General features: G+C 40.9%; 1 protein-coding gene across 37 annotated transcripts in view; it reads right to left on the bottom strand.

The window, feature by feature from the left end:
• The window catches only part of LOC114786615 (receptor-type tyrosine-protein phosphatase delta), a 403,565-nt gene that overhangs the window by 136,312 nt on the left and 246,129 nt on the right, over nucleotides 1-21,124 (bottom strand). For all 37 annotated transcript variants that reach the window (XR_003749232.1, XM_028973883.1, XM_028973864.1 and 34 more), the window contains one exon: nucleotides 7,044-7,214. Coding sequence is in view for 36 of the 37 variants with exons in the window: in XM_028973883.1 (XP_028829716.1) it covers nucleotides 7,044-7,131 (88 nt within the window). In the remaining variant the exon portion in view is untranslated. The remainder of the gene's footprint in view (nucleotides 1-7,043; nucleotides 7,215-21,124) is intronic.

Here is a 21,124-nt window from a genome sequence, read left to right as displayed (position 1 = left end):
TTAAACTGGACACTGTTTAGCAGTACAAATTAATGACTACTGTCAAACTCCTTGTATTACATAAATTAACATAATTACAATTACTATTATTATTACATTTATCAATTTAATCAAGATAATGTAGAAACAGCTACCACAAGGTCAGATTCAGGTCTCATTTTCATTTAAACCACTGCTAAATCAAATATTTAAGATTCAAGCTGCTGCGCATCTTTTAACTGGCACACAAAAGCATGATGACATTTTACCATTTTTATCCACATTTCATTGGTTACCTGTTCATCTTAGGATTCATTTAAAATTAAAAGTATTTTATTTGCTATGTAAGCTATAAGGGTGGTAGTTGAACCAGAAGACCCAGGTTCAAATCCCATTTACTACCATTGTCTCCCTGAGCAAGACACTATAGGGACTGTCCCTATAACTACTGATTGTAAGACGCTTTGGATAATGTCGTCTGACACATTCTGTAAATGTACATCTAAATGGTCTTCCTCCCCCTATCTCTCAGACCTATTACAACACCCTCCATGCTTCTAAGGTTAACTGGTCAGTTGCTCCTTAGTTTGGCAAAAACTAAGTACAAGCATAGAGGGGACATTACTTTTGCTGCTGCAGCCCCAAGACTGTGGAATGACTTGCCCTTTCTATATCACTCACATGTCAATTTTAAATAGTTTTATGTGATTTCGTTTTAAATTGTTTTATGTGTTTTTATGTGTTAAGCTCAATTCTCTGTACAGCACTTTGGGTCCCAGGACTGTATGTTAAAGTGCTTTATAAATAAAGTTCGTATGGTATGGTAAGTCAGACTATAAGAAATTTAGATGTTTGTCTATAAAGAAGAAAGTCTTTTTTTCATTTTGAAAATATTCATATTGTAAAGTGTGATGTAGTAGTCCTGTCAAATTAGCAGAACAATTAAAAAGCCATTAAAAGCTAATCATTGTCAGCCAATGACTGAAGAGGATGGAAAGCATCAAGCTCAAAGAGCAATGGTGGATTTAATTATAAAATTGGACGGGCCCAGCAGATCAGGGTGGCGATTGTGGAAGTCTAGGAGCAAGGCAGGATCCAGGATATGCCGCAGGAGAACCCAGGAACGGTCCGCCGGCCCATATCCTTCCCAGTACACCAGATATTCCAGGCCGCGGCCCTGCCGATATACATCCAGAAGGCAATGAACTGTGTAGGCCAGAACGCTCCATGGCCAAGGAACAGTGGTGGTTCCACTCTGCCAAGAGGAAGTGTTGGGAACAGGAGGTGGGTCGGGCCGAGCAGTAACAGTGGAGGTATGCCTTCATGGCCAGACAGAGGGTAGACCCTCTCTGTCTGGCCATTGGATTGGGGGTAGTACCCCAACAACAAACAGACCAACAGAAGTGACGATAGAACCTGCCGATGAACTGGGGGCCATGGTCCGAGAGTATGGGAGAGGATGGATTGTCCTCAGTCTCCGGGATGTATCGGCAGGACAGGGCATCCGCCATCGCGTTTTTTGTGCCGGGGATATAGGACACAGTGAACTCGAGCCGAGTGAACAGAAGAGCCCATCATGCTTGCCGTGGGTTGAGGCATTGGGCATTTTGGCAGACGAGTAGGGGTTTGGTTTGGAAAAGTACTTGCCCTGAGCCCAACAGGCTGCCATCCAGTCCCATAACCGCACGTGGAGGATCACACCATAAGATGGGGAGCTGGAGTCGGATGACCAGGTCGACGTCAATCAAGTTCATGGCCGCCCCGCAGTCCACCAGCGCTCGCCCGTGATGTTGGCCGGCTCTGGGTTTCCTCCAACAGATGGTGATGGGAAGTGAGCAGCGGGTGGTGGCTATGGGATGGGCCTTGGTGCTCACCAGGGGGCTCCAAACCTCAGGCAAGCGTGGGGGGTTTCCAGATGGTTGTGGTTTGATTTGACAATTGGGACAGATGGCACTAAGGTGGATCGGGTGTCCACAGTAATAGCAGAGTCGCTGCTCTTCTCGTCGCCTTCGTTCCTGGGGAGTGAGCGGGGGTCGGGCTCAGCTCATTTGCATGGGTTTGTCGGATACGAGGGGGGGCGGAGCCCTAAGGGCATTAGGCAGGCGCACTGTGGGGGCACAGTGGAAAGGGGCGTGTCAGTGCCGTTCTTGGCCGCGCTCGACGAGATGTCTGTATAAGGACGTGGCCAGCACGATTATACTGTCCAGAGTGTCGCCCTAATCACGATTCACCATCTAGTCTTTCAGTGCCTCCTAGGGCTGCACGATTTGGGGAAAAAGACATATTGCAATTATTGAGATCAATATTGCGATATGCGATTGCAATATGATAAAGGGCACTTGCTTGTATATCAATGAAAAGTCGCATACAAATTACTAATAGTAAAATGTTTAATTTCAAAGTGAAACATACAAACTACTTACAACAAATTGAAATGCCCAGTGCTTTCAAAATACAATATTCTACAAAATTAAATAATCACAAAAAACTCTTTACATTACTGTCGAACGACAAACCCTGGTAAGGCTAAACAACTGTTTTGATTATATTTGGCCATTATAAAATCCCGTATTATAGTTATTACGTTTAACCAAAATGTTGTTTGGAGGCTGGAGGCTGACTGACACAGGAATGCATAGCTTTGCTAGCTTAGCTAAGGTTAAGATTTGTAAACTGAGGTGAATTTCTGTAGGAAACCTTCAAAGTTTGAGAAAGGTTAACCAAACAGCTAAGAACAGTCTAAATAGTTAATGCCTACGTTTAGCCAAAACGTTGTTTGGAGGCTAACTTGAACACAGGAATGCATAGCTTCGCTAGCTAAGCCTAGCTTAGCTAAGGTTAAGACTTATAAAATGGGATTTTATAATGGCCAAATATATTCAAAACAATTTTCCAGCCTTACCTATGAAATGTAATCCCCCGGGATCTGGTTTGGAGCGTACAGCAGTTTGTACAGGCCCAAGCAGCACAAGAGTGAGGCATTTTTACTTTACTTTACTTTACTTTATTTAGCAGACGTGTTTATCCAAAGCGACTTACAAGAGGAAGACACCAGCAATTCTCGTTCGATTTCTATAGAAATCGAACTTCTCTCCATAGACATGTATATGCTTCACGCCACAGCAGAGCCTATCGCAATATGGCGGCGACGTTGACGTACATCCACTCACTGTCGTTTGCCAGGGTTCGGAATTCAGTTGCGTAATCGCTCATGCTCTGATTTCCCTGGCGTAACGACATGAGCTGCAGTGACACCGTGCGCCGCCCGGTCTTGCCCTGAAACACAATCTGGAGGCAGTCCAGGAAGCCGGGCAGAGACAGACAGATCGAGTCGCGTTGTTCCACTAGTGGTGTGACCCACTCCAGCGCGTGTCCCGTCAGCCAAGTGATAATGTTTCTTCATTAGGCAGGTGGGCGGCTTGGAGGCGGAGAATCAGCAGGCACAGTGTGATAAATCCGTGACAACCAGGGTGGACATACGTGAATCTGGAGTGGAGACTGCAGGACCAGGACAGCTGGGCTGGGACTGCAGCGAGTGGACATCAGCCGCAAGATCAGCGAGAGCGGAGCTGATCTGGAGAAGTGCGCGTTGCTGCTGGAGCTGCGTGTCTTGGTGATCCTGGATTGAAACGTGCTGCAGCTGCAGGAACTCGGTTAGCTGGCACAGCGTCTCTTGCATGGTTGCCATGTCTGCTGCGTCAGGAGATGGCCCGCTCTTACTGTCACTGGGGATGCATTTGCAGGCAGGCTTGGAGCGAGGGGACAAGTCGTCGTACAGGGAGAGGACACTGGAAGAGCTGGAGAGGAGGGCTGGAGGCACTTGGCCAGTGATAGGGAGGCCAGAGGTGAGTTGTAACGGGAGTGTAGGGAACTCTGGCTCCGTGGGGGTTAGCGGGGAAGGAGGCAAAGGAAGGAGGCTAGATGGGAGGGCGTCTGGGATGGCAGAAAGGTGGGGTAGCATGGGAGATCATCTTAGCAAAAGGGGGCAGGCAAACTCAAGGTCAATAGCAGGCGAAGGTCGTGGTCACAATGTAGAATCCGTTCGGAGATCGTAGTCACAAGAGGGGCAGGCAAAGTTCTAGGTCAGGGACAGGCAAAGGTCGCGATCATGGATTCTAATCAGTCAGACATGGGTAAATAAGACTGGTGTCCCTGGGAATAAATTCATCAAAGAGCGTCTCCTCAAGGTCACATGGTTTTTCTACTTGGTGCTGCCCGCTCTCACTTCCGTTTCCGGGTTGCTTTCTCAGCGGCTGGTCTGGCACTCTCTGGTGGGCTGGAGGTGTATTGGGCCTGACAATTTGTTATGAGTAAAAGCTGGCTAATAAGATGCACTGCCACAGGGGAGAGGCCCATGCCTCTTAATCCAGTGCAGGTGAAAATTGCTGCTCTTATTTGGAATTGTCAGGGAGTTTTAATTCCTGTCTCACCCTAAACTTGCCAGGAAAAATTGTGCTCTCTTTCAGGCGTTTTCAGGAATCAAATTGTAACGCAAATTAAGCAATCTGACCTAGAAAGTTGAGGATGGAGACTATGAACACAGATGGGCTGGTTGTAGCCTAGTGGGTAAATACACTCGTTAATAAAGCAGAAGACTCAAGTTCATATCCCTCTTTCTACCATTGTGTCCCTGACCAAGTCACTGAACCTGAAGTTACTCCAGGGGGACTGTCCCTGTAACTACTGACTGTAAATTGCTCTGAATGAGGGCATCTGATAAATGCTTAAAATGTAAAATGAACAAAACACAGGAAAGCAGCAAAGGGGTGGGTAGCTCCGAAAACATAAACAAACATATTGATATGGGTTGCTAATAGAATCTTTGTGGTACAGTCCATGATTGTAGACTTTTATCCATGATTGTAGGATTTTGCAGACTTTGCATGCTGTTAACGCTTTGGAGATAAGATGCATCCCATTCCATGGACTAGCCCATTTCATACCACGCCAATGCAGCAGTAAAGGTAGATTATGAATTTTGTTTAAATTGTAAAAATATATTTTGCATTTTAAAGTTGATCTCAACCAGAGATCAACCATAATTCATAATTATTCTTAGCCAGTGCATAGTGTATTGCTAAATGCCTACCTGTAATGAAATTATTTTGAATGACCTTTTCCTACAATATTCTATTTTGGATGCACCTGTATACAAGATTTTAATGCAATGGTATATTTGTTTATTCTAAAGGCTATTTGTCTCTCCCATTTCTCATATGGATGAAGAGCCTTGTGTTCAGAAGGAGAGTCAGCAATTTTCAATGTCAACCTTCTCTCACTCTTCCATCCATCCATCCATCCATCCATCCATCTATCCATTTCTTCATTCTCATCCTTCAGCATAACCTACTGAATCAGTGTGATCTCAGACCTAAATATGTCACTCAAAAAAAACACAATAATATAGACTTGACTGATTTGTGAATGCTAAGCTGCAGACAGCTGCAGACAGAGGGAAGCTGACTGTTGGTCATTATTCCATAGCAATGTCCTGACTCACTGACAGTCTTGAGATGATAAAATGGTTATAAATGCTATCCAAACAAATGTTTTTTGTCTATGCATGTATTTGAATGAGAGAAAGACAGGACATTATTTGTAAGAGGCATCTTATGTTAGACATTACTGGTACTGAAAATGCCATGCATGTATTGTAGACACATTTGACTGTATGAGCACATATTAAATCTGACCGTGCAAGGCATAAATAGGTCAGGTTAAGTGTAATGCACTAATATATGCTATATAGCATCCTATATAGAAGAAGTACTTATATAGAAGAAGTACTTCTATATAGGATGCTGACTGTCCCCAAAACAATCATTTGTATAATTGAAAAATTGGTTGACTTTCTAGTCAATGATTACATAACATGCTGTAATATGGAACAGAATAAAATAATGATGAAATTCTGAGTGATCAAAAACGCATGGCAAAAATAAAACAAAGCACTTCCCTCAAGAGGCGGCATTTAAAACAAACAAACCTTTTAATGCTGCATGTTATTAGCATTAGGTATTTAATTTATTTATTGTTTTCATTATTGTCTGATATTTAAAAAAGATTGTGTTACTTTATGAGATTTAAATACCATGAGATCATGTTTTGAGCAACAATCACCACATCCTGCATCTTAAACAAATAGTGCCTTGCACATTAAAATATTCCTACCACCCATGTTTGAAAGCTGATTTCAACATGTTGAGAATTTTGTTGTTTGCCTTTTGTCATGATGGAGAGAGATGATATAAGTTTGTTCAGTTTAATTTAACTTAAATTAATTTAATTTAAGTCATAATTCTGTTGAGAGTAGTAATGTGAAGCACCATCATATTACTACCATATTACTGGTACTTGTCCATTTGGTTTCTCTCTATCTACTGTTGTTGTGTTGTGCGTTATTTTAAATTTCCATTTGTAAACTTATTTTCAATGTTTTCTTTATTTGTTCGCATACTTTTAATATCCGAAGCTTCGTAATGTAGTATTTATGTGTACTAGTATACGGTGAGATGACAAAGTTCACTTTGATCAGCTATGGAAAACACAGCAGTTGAAAAGGAAATAGTTGTTGTCACAAGATCTTTACACAGTCACTTGAATGTTTTGTCAGTGACAAAATTATGTGTGTGTGTGTGTGTGTATATATATATATATATATATATATATACATACATACATATAAAAACATACATACATACATACATATATTAATCATCAACAGCATCCAACACAAAAAAATATGTGTTAAGTTAAGATGTAAATACACAATGATCTCTAAAAGCTGACAACTGACTTCGGAGTAAGCTACAAACGTGACATTATCATGGACTGAGGATTCCCTCAGCTCTCCCTCACAAAAAAAAAAGGCAGAGAGTCTGTGAGTGGCCAGTTACATCAGCTGTTTATGTTACAGTGGACAAGCGAATGCTGCATGTATGTTTGAGAGTGGAGAGAAAAAAAGAAAAATAAAGCACAAAGAAAAAAGAGATGGGATTTCACACATGAGCCCAGTCAACCATTCTGTTGTAATGAAAATAAGTAGAAGGTGACCAGCAACTTACATTCAGCATCAGTGAGGAGCAGAAGCGTTGCCATGACAAGCAGCGCCGGCCAAGCTGAGTGCATCACGTGACAGCTTGGCACCAGCATGCCTTGGCAGCCTCAGTGGCACTGCCTCACAGGATACTGTGAGTCAGTTAGGTCTGATTTCTCCAACGCAGGATATTCACAGCCTGGAGTAGCAGAGGGTGAGAGAGGAAGGGAGAGGGAGAGAAAGCATAGGGCATGAATGAAACAAAGCTGTTTGGCTTGGCATTTCTTTTATCTATCCCTGCACATTGCAGAGATTCCCACACACAGACAGGGCAGGCCCTGCTTCCACAGCATCACGGGGAAAGGGTCACTATCTTTCAGGTATGTTCGCTGACAATGCGAACATGATGTGCAGCTGCAAGATGAAAGTGCTGTCTAATGAGATTTTCACCCACACCATACACTTACACCGGTGTCTCATAATCTGTGTAATTATTGTGCTTATTTGAAGAATTGAGAATGTTAAAACAAAATTATATCTCGCAGTTAGCATTCCCTAAACTAGATGGATTGAAAATAGTGCAAGTGTACTGATGAGACCTGCCCATGGCTGTTGGGGATTGAGGAGGTTTGTCACTGACCTCTTATATAGACATCTTATATAGCCAACGGGTATGTTTATAGACATCTTATATAATAAAAACAGGTCCTTTTTTTAACATACCAAAACTCGGCTGAGTCACACTTGCAATATTATAAATTCTTAATTATTAATATGTAAAACAGTGTGTATGATTGTGTGTATTTGTGTGAGAGAGTATCAGCAGTAAGAGTTTAATTCCCTTGCTGGCATGAATTTTCTACATTCTTCCTACAGGGCTAAGAGTCAGTGATCTCACTAAAGCCCTTCTTTGGTAATGTCAGAATAATCCCACCCCCTGATTCTCTGGCCTGCTCTATCTTTCTCTCTGGCTTCTACTTATTTTCATTACAACAGAATGGTTGACTGGGCTCATTGTGTGTGGACAGCAGAAGAGAGAAAGGAACTGTCTGCATGGTACCCTGATTCACTGGTCTGGGGGCATTTTCTGTTGCACAACATAACTGTCAAGGTGCAAGCACCAGCAGCACTATGCTAATGGATGCACAAGTGCACCACTGTTTATGGCACTTAAAAATCCCCCTATTAAAAATAAACCCACTCTGTTCCATTGTTACATCTTTGAACAAAATGTTAATGCTAAAATCACAGATGTCTGTGACTGTAATTAATTTCAGCAGCCAAAAAAGCAGATAAGCTCAGCAGCGTTCTTGCAGGTTTAGCCATCTGCTCATACCTGCTGCTCAAACATGGTTGCTTATGTTAGCATTAGTATCAGCTCTAGACAAGCTGACCCAGAGGTGAAGACAGACTATGATGTAACACACACACAGTCCCTCAACTCTCATTATTCTTAAGAGTAACATACTGTATATGGGTACAGGTAAACTGATCATGATCAGAGAAGCAAAGTGTAAAAACCATGACTGTCTCCTGCTTATTTACACTTAATTTTACAATCACATATCACTCCTCATTGACTCCTAGTTTTCCCCTTTTCATTCATCCCCTCTGCTGTAAGCAGGCAGTTAGATGGATGTGCTGTCACACTCCATCTGTCACAGATGACTATCTATCCTAAACACACACATACACAAAATGAACATGTCTGGTTATGAGCAACACTTTTGCACATTTAACTGCCAGCTTGCTACACTAGCGCCTCCTCCCTCATTTGGAAGGACAACATGCAATTCAAAAATATGCACACACAAGGAGTTTAATCAGTGCTGGGCTTTACCATGTTAAAAGAATAAAGCATTGAAGTAACACTATTAAGCCCTGTGCTTTTTTATTGGCCTTCTTATGCTTGCATTTATTTGGCTGATATCCTGTTTTTTAATTAATACATAGCAAATTTCCATAATCATGTTCTATTAAGAGCCTGTCTATATCCAGCATACACCCTCTACTCTCTCCTCCACTTCTCTGCCCTTCCACATGCTGATACAGACAAACAAAACCATCTGCACATTTTGTAAGCAGCATGGGAAAGCAGGAGAGAAGATAAATAGACTGAACAGTGTTCCTCCAGTGTAGACCTTCCATTGCTATTTAAAGGATATGTATCCCAACAAACAGCAACACTCTGAATTGCTGTCCAGCTTTGGCTTTGAAATGGCACTAATTATTATACAGCATAAAAAGCAGTGCATGATAGAGATAATAGAAACTAATGATAGCAGGAAACAGGGTGGAGTGAGGTTGGGAACAGAGGGCTGGGAGAGGCAGCTTGTGTCCTTCTGTGGCAGTGGGCATGAGTTGGGCGGAGAACGGATATCAGGGCTGGCAATGTGTTGGCTCCTGAAGAGCGATGTCATACATAATGGGGTGCAATCATGCTGCTATTTATGTCACAGCAATGTTTGCTTTGAACCTCAGCGAGCATCTGATGAAGCACTGAAAATGGTGCACGTAACTTATATTTATTTGTTCTAATTTCAAATTGCAAGTTTACTGTTATATGTATATAACCATTAAAATTACTCTAAATGGAAATCTTGAAATAAGAGCTATCTCTGCTGAACCAAGCACCAGCCAATAAAATACATTTACACAAATTTCTCTGCAAATACAATGAACACAAAAATGCTAGCCAATTAGTTACATAAAGTTAATTATGAAAGTGAAGTTATTGTCATTGTGACACATTGCAGCACAGTACACAGTGCACACAAAGAAATGTGTAATCTGCTTTTAAACCATTACCCTTAGTGAGCAGTGGGCAGCGATGACAGGCGCCATAGGAGCGGTGCTTTGCTCAGTGGCATATCAGTGGCACCTTGGTGGATCGGGATTCAAACAGGTAACCTTATGATTATGGAGATGCTTCATTAACCGCTAGGCCACCACTGCCCCATGCTGTCTCAAGCAAAAAAAAAAAAAAAAAAAACTATCATAGGTTGCTGCTCTTCAGCTCCCTGAAAAACGGGTATGTTTGAGTACAGTAAACAAAACATATCTGCATTTATTGTGACATGTCATATATTTTAAATTAATTAAAGGAATTCATTTTATACACAATACCACCTGTAGAGGTCCTCACACTTAGCTGGCAGTTCAGCTAACTGTATCAGTTAAAGATGCTGTGCTGATCTGACAACTCTGCAGAGGTTTGCAGTCCAAAGTATTACATTTTGCCCAACAAAATACACTTGATTGTGTACTGGTAGAAGCTGGTTCCATGTCAATGTAGTTGAAGAGGATGCCAAGTGACACTGACCCCAGTTCTATACTGATTTATAACTGCAATTACAACAAATATTACATTGTCTCTCTCTTTTTTTGTTATTTTTATCTATTCATGACTGTGCAATTCAAAATATGATAACATCCTGCATTATTAACAAAGCCTTCCAACAATCAATGTTAATTAGAAAGGGGAGGAAAAGTGAAAAGAATAAACAAGCGCATCACATCTTTCACTTCCCTGATCTATATCATTCAATAATGACAGCAAAGAGGTGAGAGGAGGTGGTGTGAGTAAAGGACTTTTAAAAACTGATTATACATTACACACCACACAAGTCATACTGACAGATAAGTCACAATGAGTCCCTCACACCCTGCCAAATAATTAGTAACTTTATGGGACAGTTTTGGACCCTCATATTAAATGCATACAGTAACTGAATGCATGATTACGACAGTCTGCTTACTACATCATGCACATGCAAGGACCTCATTAGGGTTTCACTAAAAGTAAATCGAAGCCCAGTAGTTAGAAAAAGTCGTTGGAAGTGGTGGTTAAGGTACATAATAAGACTACCCCTTAAATGGGTTGCACTGAAGCAAAAGACTGGTGAAATGATGGCATGATTATATTATTCCATCTATCCAGAGAACACTGGGGTTAGGTAATTGTTGGGGAAAAGGACGTTTAGAAGGGTCAAGTGTGGGAGGTGTAAACTGTATGGGCCTGTCAAAGCCCATTGAGACATACTGTATGTGATTTTGGAATATATAAGAATTAAATGTTGTTAAATATTGTTGTAGTTGTAATGGTGGGTGTGTGTTAGTGTATGTATATATATAAAATATGTGTGTATTTGTATGAATGTAGATATATTTTCAGTATGTCTACAGGACTGAACAACAAATCACAAATAGCAGATTAGCACAACAAGTCTTATTCTTGAATCTGTTTCTTACTGGTTGAAAGAGAGTGTGATCATATTAATGGATTTTCTGATGAGTCCTTTCACCCACGTTGCCAAAAATGATATAGTGTTAATAATGCTATTATCACCAGCTGTCAAAGCATTACTTTTAATAATTGCTATGAGGAACAAAGGAATAGCAAAACTTCAGTGAGCAAAGAGACATAAACATAAAATGTGTTGTCTGTATCAGTGAAGACAACATAATTATCACTTGTGCCTGCATCAATATACCTGTATGTTAAAGGTGATAATGCAGATTGTGAATCAAATCATACTGCCTCCAACCAAAGACCGTGACTTTGACCTACTAAATCCACTGGTGCAGACTGCACCTGGTCTGCCCTGTGGCCACATGGCAGGTATTCTCAGGGCAAACCACGGCCATGCAAGCCCACCGACCCACTGGACCGAACCTGGAAACACGGGTGATGGCAATCCTTTAAAGGAGGGGACGCATGTATATGGAGGTTGGGAACGGATGTGCCTTGCACTCAGTGCTCCAGGACCGGTAATCACGCCCATCTTATGCTGAGATTTATAGGATATTTTTCACACAAAGGGGAAAGCTTAAAGTAAAGCTTTTACTCATTTGAATGAATATACAATAGTTTTGCAAAAGCAAATACCCAGTGCACATGCTTCTTACAAAGCATTCAGATAAAAAATAAGAATATTTTTGGTAGCATCCAATTCACCAAAGATGGATGATTTTGTAAGTGAGAACCTAAGAACATAGAGAACCCCACACAAACACATTTAGAATATACCAACTAAAAAAAGTACCAAGCCCTGGAATCCTTATTCCAGGAAGCAACAATCTGACCAATTTCTGTAATCTATGTGCTGCTCCTGGAAAGACACCTCACCACTCCACACCACATACCATGTCTTTCACTCTTCCCTACTCTCCTCCTATCTTTTGAACACATGGCCTCCCTCTCCCCATCTCATTTATCACTGTCTGTCTCATTCCGTCTCACCAAGGCTCCTGGCCAATTCTGGACCTGCTATGGAAATGTCAATTGAGCGCTATCTCCAAGGACCAGGGGGCATCGTTGAGTTGCCAGCCATTTAGTGTTGCCTGATTGAGGTGTCACTCAGACCACAGCCAGAGGCAATGAGACCGGGAAAGCTTCCCTTGTAGGCTTCAGCCAGGGGCTGTGAGATGAGTGCATGTCTAAGCTAATACCGACTAAATGCTAATACTACTGCAAAAGTATCATGTCATCTATGTGCTGAGAGCTTTTATATATATCTGCTAACAGATTGAGCAAGTGATATTTGCTTTGACATAACTTGTGCATCTTATGTAACTATAATGTGCACTCAGTTAACTTTTACTAATCCACAAGATCTACAATAGTTTGATTTGGCAGTGGCAGGCCTGGAGGGCAAGGAATCAGACTCATAATCAGAAGGTAGTATGTTAATTTCCTGAATGAAGGTGCGACGGAGGTACCCTTGAGGAAGGTACTGTCCCTACACACTGCTTCCCTGTCTGCATTACCTGTCCCCAATCTGAGCAGCAAGCAAGCAAGGTTTTTAAAGTCATCTGACAAACCATTTTGCACTTAGCAAAAAGACAATGACTTATGAAATACTTGAAATATTTTCACACAGATAAAATGGCATGCTGGCAAGCAGGAAGCAATCTCAGGGTAAACGAAAAAAAAAAAGATATTTTAAACATATTTTAAATAAACAATTTAGACAGAACAACACAACTGAGATGTGCATGCACAACAGCAGCTACAATGGATTAGGTTCATATGTATGAGGTTCATATGACCCAAATACGAAGCATAGTGGAATGTTGCCAGCTTGTGTATGCCACATCAAACAAACACAGATGGTCACAAAAAATCAATTTGTTCTTAGTATTGTGTAGGGCTGCAACAACGAATCGATTGAATCGATAAAAATTGATTACTAAAAGAGTTGGCAACGAATTTCCTAATCGATTCGTTATGTCGCGCGACGCGGAGACGTTTGATTATTAAAAAAAAAAAAAACTTTATTTGAGCGCGGAGCGGAGTGAACCTAGAGAACCCCACACAAACACATTTAGAATATGCAAAAGCGACATGGCACGGCAAGGGAGCACCACGGCATGATCCAGCACCTGAAATGCATGTTTGAGGAGGAAGAAGGGAGTTCAGCAGCAGGGTAAGTCGCTACAGAATCCTACTTTTGTTCCGTTTTGAAGTGAGGAACGTAATGTCCCTGGTGCTGGTGAGAACTAGACGGGGACTTACAGCGCCACCTACAGGTGTGGAGGGGGGATGAAACAGCGTTCGGATTGTTATCTGCGTCTCCGCGTGGACGACTCGCCTATTGTGTCCCTGAGCAAGACACTTAACCCTAAGTTGCTCCAGGGGGACTGTCCCTGTAACAACTGATTGTCGCTCTGGATAATGGCGTCTGATAAATGTTGTAAATGTAAATGTTTCCCGTCATCCAGCTTGACAGGCATGACAAGTTAGCCTTAGCACGTTAATAACAGTAGCAAAGCAGGGGTGCTACTTTGCATTAAAATACTAAAGACATGTTTTTATTCACTAGCCTATTTTGGACCATTCATTTTTCAATCTGTTATCATGTATAGCTACACTGCAAAAAAACTTTTCGTACCTAGTAATTTTGTCTTGTTTCCAGTCCAAATATCTAAAAAATCTTAAATCAAGATTACTAGACAAGAAAAATGCCATGAGAAAATTAAGTGATGCTTAAAACTTCTCATTAAGATTAGTTTTCCTACCCCATTGGCAGATAATTTTACTTGTTTTAAACAATCACTTAATTTTGAGATGTTTTATCAGAAAACAAGACCATTTTTTATGCTATTTCATGTGTCTAGTAAATGTATCTTGATTTAAGATTTTTTAGATATTTGCTACATATCTACTACTACATTTACATAGGTAATTATAGGTAACCACTAGGCCACCACATAGGGCAGTGGTGGCCTAGTGGTTAAGGAAGCGGCCCCGTAATCAGAAGGTTGCTGGTTCGAATCCCGATCTGCCAAGGTGCCACTGAGCAAAGCACCGTCCCCACACACTGCTCCCCAGGCGCTTGTCATGGCTGCCCACTGCTCACTCAGGGTGATGGGTTAAATGCACTGTGTGCTGTGCTGCTGTGTATCACGTGTGACAATCACTTCACTTTCACTTTCATAACGGGATGGGCCTCAAAGTGCATTAGCAGACATGTCTTCAGGGGCTGGAGTGACAGGGGGCATGGAGCTTGGAGAGGCAAAAATTACTGGGAGAAGGGGAGAAATGGAAGGCAGGAGAGCAGAGGGATGAAGCAGAGTAGGAGACCATACGGCAGCATTGGAAGCACCTGGTGAGAGGGAAGGTACAGTTTTTTCTGTGGGGTTAAGGGTGCTGAAAGAATGATTGACAGGCGTAGATTGTCAAGAGTGGGATCCTAATTAGGCAGGGTTTGGGCATAGGCGGCATCGGTAGTCAGACAAGTATTCGTGAATATCAAGGGCAAACAGGAGACAGACGAGGGAAAATCTGGAAGAGTAGTCAAACAATGCAAAAGTCAGCGTAAGGTGAGATTTATCCAATCAAAGGCGAGCAACGACAGATGTATGAATCACACTGTAGAGCAAGTGAGGTCCCAAGATGTGCCGGATGTTTATAGGGGAAGTGGCCTTCTTCCTCGTGCGCATCAGAGTGGTCAGCACCATGGGCAGGGCAGTGGACCAAAGGCTGTGACAGTAATGCATTCAATGATTACATTCTTTCTGTTTAGCACAGTTAGGGAATTGTTTGCAACAAGGAACACAAATGTTTTCAGATTAGAACAGTTGTTGCATGACTGCTGACAAAATAGTAAATACCAAGACAAAAAGCTTATTAACGTTTTCAACAACAGCAGGAAAGCAGTGTTTGATAAAATAATAACTAATTAAACATAAGTTAGACATCTCAAAACACCTTCATATTAGAGACTAACACAACGCTGATATGTAAATTCAACACCAGTTTTCCACCAGTCTTGAAGGATTTCCCAGAGGTGTTTAGCACTTGTTGGCCCATTTGCCTTCACTCTGCGGTCAGCTCATCCCAAACCATCGCAATTGGGCTCAGGTCCGGTGACTGTGAAGGTCAGGACTCCACTCTTTGTTAAGTACATAACTTCACATGTGTTCATTCATATTTTTTATGCCTTCAGTGAGAATCTACCAATGTAAATGGTCATGAAAATAAAGAAAACTCTTTGAATGAGAAGGTGTGTCCAAACTTTTGGCCTGTACTGTACATTCTACTACCACATTAAGTCTTCAAAAACACAAAAAAAAGAGGCTGATTGTATTAAATGTGATGAATGTGCCTCTTCCTCTTCAGCTCACAAAACTGCCATTGCAGAAGATGGAATCTGTGGTGCAGATTTTTGTATAGATTTGTATACACGCATGCTTTGTATAATTGCACTGCTGACAGATCGCGTAATGAGCCTGTTGTAGTTTCCAGACAACAATATTATAAGAAATATTTAACTTTGATTATTTCCTTACAGATAACATTCAACAAACTTCTCTGTAATTTGGTTTGTTTACTATCTTATTGAGTTCTGTGAGTTGAGTAATCGTAAAGTCAGGTATTATAGCCTGAAAGTCAGGTATTATAGCCTGAAACCATTTCCACATCTTAAGTGGTGACATAAAATAGTTCCTAGTGAATGTGAGTTTGTGTATTTGTTAGAGCACAATATAAACTCTGTCCTACACACCATCTAGCATCTTACCATCTATTTGTGTCTAGAGTTATGTCTGCTGTTGCTGCCTGAAGGCAGCCAGATAGCAGCAGAAGGAAATAACATGTTCCCTTCGTTAGGTGGGTCTGGAGTCAAATGGGTGGCCAAACACGGTCAAAAAAATCCCCTGGGGCTCGACCATCTCCAGCCTTTTCCACTTAGGCAGCACACTGCAGCAGTTATTAAACTGCTCGGCCAAATCATGCTGTGCTCAATAAAAAGCAGTCAAGAGGACTCTTCTGGATTTAACAACAGCTTCATTCTGAAATAAAAAATGTTTTACTGTGACAAACAAAGTGAAGTGACCTGGAAAGGTTCTATTTCCCCCTGGATAATAACTCTTTTAAAGTCAAAGCTCTAATTATTCACTGTGAAGGAGTTGGCTAATAGATAGCACCTGTGAGAAAGATTAACTGGGAGTCCACGGAAGGCAACTTTCCCTTGGTTGGTAAAGCTTTTTAATTAACTGTATATAACCAAAGTAAAATCAGCTATGTTCAACATGCTTGCAAAATCATACTGGAATGTTGTTGAAAGGATGTTTGGAAACAATTCAAATCATTCCTAAATCATATTTTGTATATTTGTGCTTTGTATATTTGTGTGAATCAAACAAGTTCAAATTGTATGATATGAGCCTGGTGGATCAAGTTACCTCAGGCTTTTTGTTTGCTAGTGAGTGCGACCGCTGCAGACTAGAAGGCGACGTGGGTTGGACCACTGGTGGAGGGTTTTGAAGGAGCGGTTTGGTTGGGGGTTATTAAAATGATGCAGGCTGCTGGCTGGCCTCTTATCCCACCACACATTCCAGTGGTGGTTCTCTCTGAAGCCTTACACAGAAAGTCAAAAGTGCACAGAGAAACAGTGAGAAAAGTATGTGGTACTAAGAGAAGCACATTCCATGTGATATAAAACAGCCAGCTGCTGGGATCAAACTGTGGTATGGAGACAGTTGGGTTAGGGAAACAGTACGATATCTAATAGTAAGATACAGTATATTACAGATGATATTCATATGTGATCCCTGAGAGATGGACAAAATAAACATGTTCACAGTGTAAAAACTACATTCTAGCTTCAAAATCATTGCATACACTATATGATAAAAAAACAAATCTATGTGTACACATGCAGAACTGTGGCCATCCAGCTCTTTCTTGGTCTATTCCATACACTTGTGTGAGAAGAATAATAATCATGTAAACACACACACAGAAAAAGAGAGAGAGATTTAAACAAAGGAGTGAGCAGTCACACCAGCACACTGTGCAGAGGCTTGGACTAACTGGCTCATTGACAGTGTATTTTCTCTTGCCACTCTCTTTCTCATTTTAGATGGAGATATTATTCTCAAATTGCTGGAGATATTATCTGCTTTATTACTGCACAGTGAATTCTGTTCTGCATACAAACATGGACTTTCACATTCCTAATGTTTCAGTAATTCATTTCATACAAGTGCTGTTTCTGAAATTATTATTAGCAAACACGATTCTTGGTAAACACAAGGTTTAGACATGTTTAAAGCTATCTCCATTGTATGAGAGTGTGTTAAATTGTAATCCTTTAATATGTGCATTTTGAATCTATATGTGGATGTGTCAGACCTGTGAAGTTTTATTCTGGGTTTAAATGTTTAAAAAAGAGAACAAAAACAGTAAACAAACAAACTGGTGGTATGAATGCAATGGTTTATCTTTATAATATTACAAAGTATTTCCCACATTATCTACAAAATAATGTTTAACTGCTTGAATATTAAAACAATAAACAAATTCATATAATTACGTTTAATTAATTAGAAAATGAATAAGTAGTGATTTTATTATATGTTGCTTGTATGATGTTAATATAACCATATACATGAAGGTCTGTGAACCCTCCAGACTGGTGGGTTGGTGGGAAAGGTGGTAGTACCTTAGAAGGTAACACACTTGCCTATGAACCAGAAGACCCTGTTCAAATCTCAATTAACACCAAATTGCTCCAGGGAGACTGTCCCTGTAACTACTGGTTGTAAGTCGGATAAGGGCGTCTGATAAATGCTGTACATGCAAATGTCTTCTTTCTCCAAAGAAACTCCTTTGTAGCTATGCTGGAATAATTTGGATCCTTGTCTTGTTGCATAATCCAATTTTAGTCCCAGCTTCAACTCCATGACTGATGGCGGGAGAATTTGTTGATATGCCGAAAAATTCAATTCCTGATAATATGGACTTGTCCAGGTCCTGTAAGATGGGAAGTCCCAGGTCCATGGAATTCTGTGCTTTTGTCTTGCGCACAGGTCCCATGCCTGTCTCTTTGTCAAGTGGCCTCCTCTAGGCAAGAGAAGTGAAAAGCCAGCCATTTGCTTGAGGTCTCACGACGAGAAGGAAACAAGACAGAGACATCAAAGGAAAGATCCTGATTGGTCTGTGGGAACTTTTTGGGAACCAAATGTATAAAATAATTTTCTCTTGTGGGCTGGGCACTTTGCTCTTCCGTTGGGAGCTGAGGGATTTTCCCCCCAGTTTCTAAGTCTTGCTTGCTCTGCCTGTTTCTCAGGGGGCCAAGCAGCCAGTCTGCAGCTTGGCTCCTGGTTTTCCTCTCTCTTTCTCTATCCCTTTCTCCTTTCTTTTATTTTGTAACTTTGGTACCTTTTACATACAATATTTACATGTAACTGAAATAGTAATCTACTAGTGTTAATAAATTAGAAACTGTTCATTCTTGTAACCTCTATTGTGTTATGCCGCTTTCATGCCAGGTAACATCAGATTAAGTGTTTTTAAATACAGTGCTTGCTTTTAATTTCCTTTACAGTCCAAAAGCAGAAAAGCAGGCCTAGACTTTCATATTTCCACCACCATACTTCACTGTTGGTAGGAGGTTCTTTTCATATTCCATGTTGGCTTTTCTTCAAACATGTCTGTTTTGATTGTGACAAAATAATTAATAATAATTATTATTCTTATTCTCTAATAACTAGAGATAATGGATTTCCAGAATACCTCTGGTTTGTCAAAGCGCTCTGAGAACCTACACTGTAGAATCTTTGTGACCACTAGGGGTCATTGATGTTAAAGTCCAATTGAAGAATAAGTGTGTTTTTCTTCATTATATATTGTCAAAGGAAATCATCCAACACTGTTTGGAAGGGAGTGGTTGCATAATGTGCAATATGACAAATGACATTTAATCATTGTTCAAAGTGCTTTGGTATTTACTCTTTGAATTTGTAAACAATTTACATGTAAATAAATAATAATTCAAAACTATTCCCAATATTACACAATATTATTTACAATATTCTTCCTTTTGTAAAATAAAAGTGCTTCACCTTTAACCTAAACATAAAAAACATCAAAATAAATAAACATTGGGGAGACTTGGAACACAAAAAATGTTGTGCCCACTTGCACAATGAACTGGAACCCTGATAATAAAATCACATTTCGAATGAGCTGATTTGCTGGCAAAGCAAGTAAAGAAACAGACCCATAATCCAAAGGTTGCCGTTCAAATCCCAAACTGCCAAGGTGGTACTGACCAAAGCACCGTCCCCACACACTGCTCCCCGGGGGAATTTCATGACTGCCCACTGCTCACCAAGAGTGATGGGTTAAAAGCCAAGGACATATTTCATTGTGCGCACCGTGTGCTTTGCAGTGTATCACAATGACAATCACTTCACTTTCACTTGACTTGCTTGCTCTAGTCCTTTTTCTTTTTCTGATATGAGTTATTGACTGTAAGTCATTGTCACATACAGTACAGGCCAAAAGTTTGGACATCTTCTCATTCAATGTGTTTTTTTTTCATGACCATTTACATTATGTGGAGTTATGTATCTAAAAAAATGTGAAATAACTAAAAAATATGTTTTATATTCCAGTTTCTAATAGCCACCCTTTGCACACTGCTTTGCACACTCTTGGCATTCTCTCGATGAGTTTCAAGAGGTAGTCACCTGAAATGGTTTTCACTTCACAGGTCTGCCTTATCAGGGTTAATTAGTGTCATTTCTTGCTTTATCAATGGGGTTGGGACCATCCGTTGTGTTAGGCAGGTTACTACACAGCCGACAGCCCTATTGGACAACTGTTAAAATGAATTTTATGGCAAGAACCAATCAGCTAACTAAAGAAAAACAAGGGGCCATCATTACTTTAAGAAATGAAGGTCAGAAAATTGCAAAAACTTTAATTGTGTCCTCAAGTGGAGTCGCAAAAACTATCAAGCGTTACAACAAAACTGGCACACATGAGGACAGACCCAGGAAAGGAAGACCAAGATTAACCTCTGCAGAGAAGTTTGTCCGAGTCACCAGCCTCAGAAATCTCAAGTGATAAGCAGCTTCAAGTGATAAGCAGCAGAATCTACCAATGTAAAGACCAGATAAATGCCACACAGAGTTCTAGCAGCAGACCCATCTCTAGAACAAATGTTAAGAGGCAAATCAGGCCTTCAAATAGCTGCCAGGAAACCACTGCTAAGGAGAGGTAACAAGCAGAAGATATTTGTTTGGGCCAAGGAACATAAGAAATAAACATTAGACCATTGGAAATCTGTGCTTTGGTCTGATGAGTACAAATTTGAGATCTTTGGTTATAACCGCTGTGTCTTTTGTGAGATGCAGAAAAGGTGAACGGGTGGATTCCACATGCCTGGTTCTCACTGTGAAGCATGGAGGAGGAGGTGTGATGGTGTGGGGGTGATTTGCTGGTGACACTGTTGGGGATTTATTCAAAATTGAAGGCACACTGAACCAGCATACTGCAGGGACATGCCATCCCATCCCATCCAATTTGTGTATAGTTGGACGATCATTTATTTTTCAACAGGACAATGACCCTAAACACAACTCCAGGCTATGTAAGGGTTATTTGACTAAGAAAGTGAGTGAGGGAGTGCTGCGGCAAAAGACCTGGCCACCATTTCAGGTGACTACCTCTTGAAGGTCATCAAGAGAATGGCAAGAATGTGCAAATCCAGGGTGGTAGTAGCCTAGTGGGTAACACACTCGCATATGAACCAGAAGACCCAGGTTCAAATTCCACTTACTACCATGTCCCTGAGCAAGACACTTAACCCTAAG

This window comes from Denticeps clupeoides, chromosome 1 (assembly GCF_900700375.1).
Source record: "Denticeps clupeoides chromosome 1, fDenClu1.1, whole genome shotgun sequence".
Lineage (NCBI taxonomy): Eukaryota > Metazoa > Chordata > Actinopteri > Clupeiformes > Denticipitidae > Denticeps > Denticeps clupeoides.
Note: the sequence above shows the minus strand (reverse complement) of the source record. Positions and strands in the feature narration are given on the sequence as shown.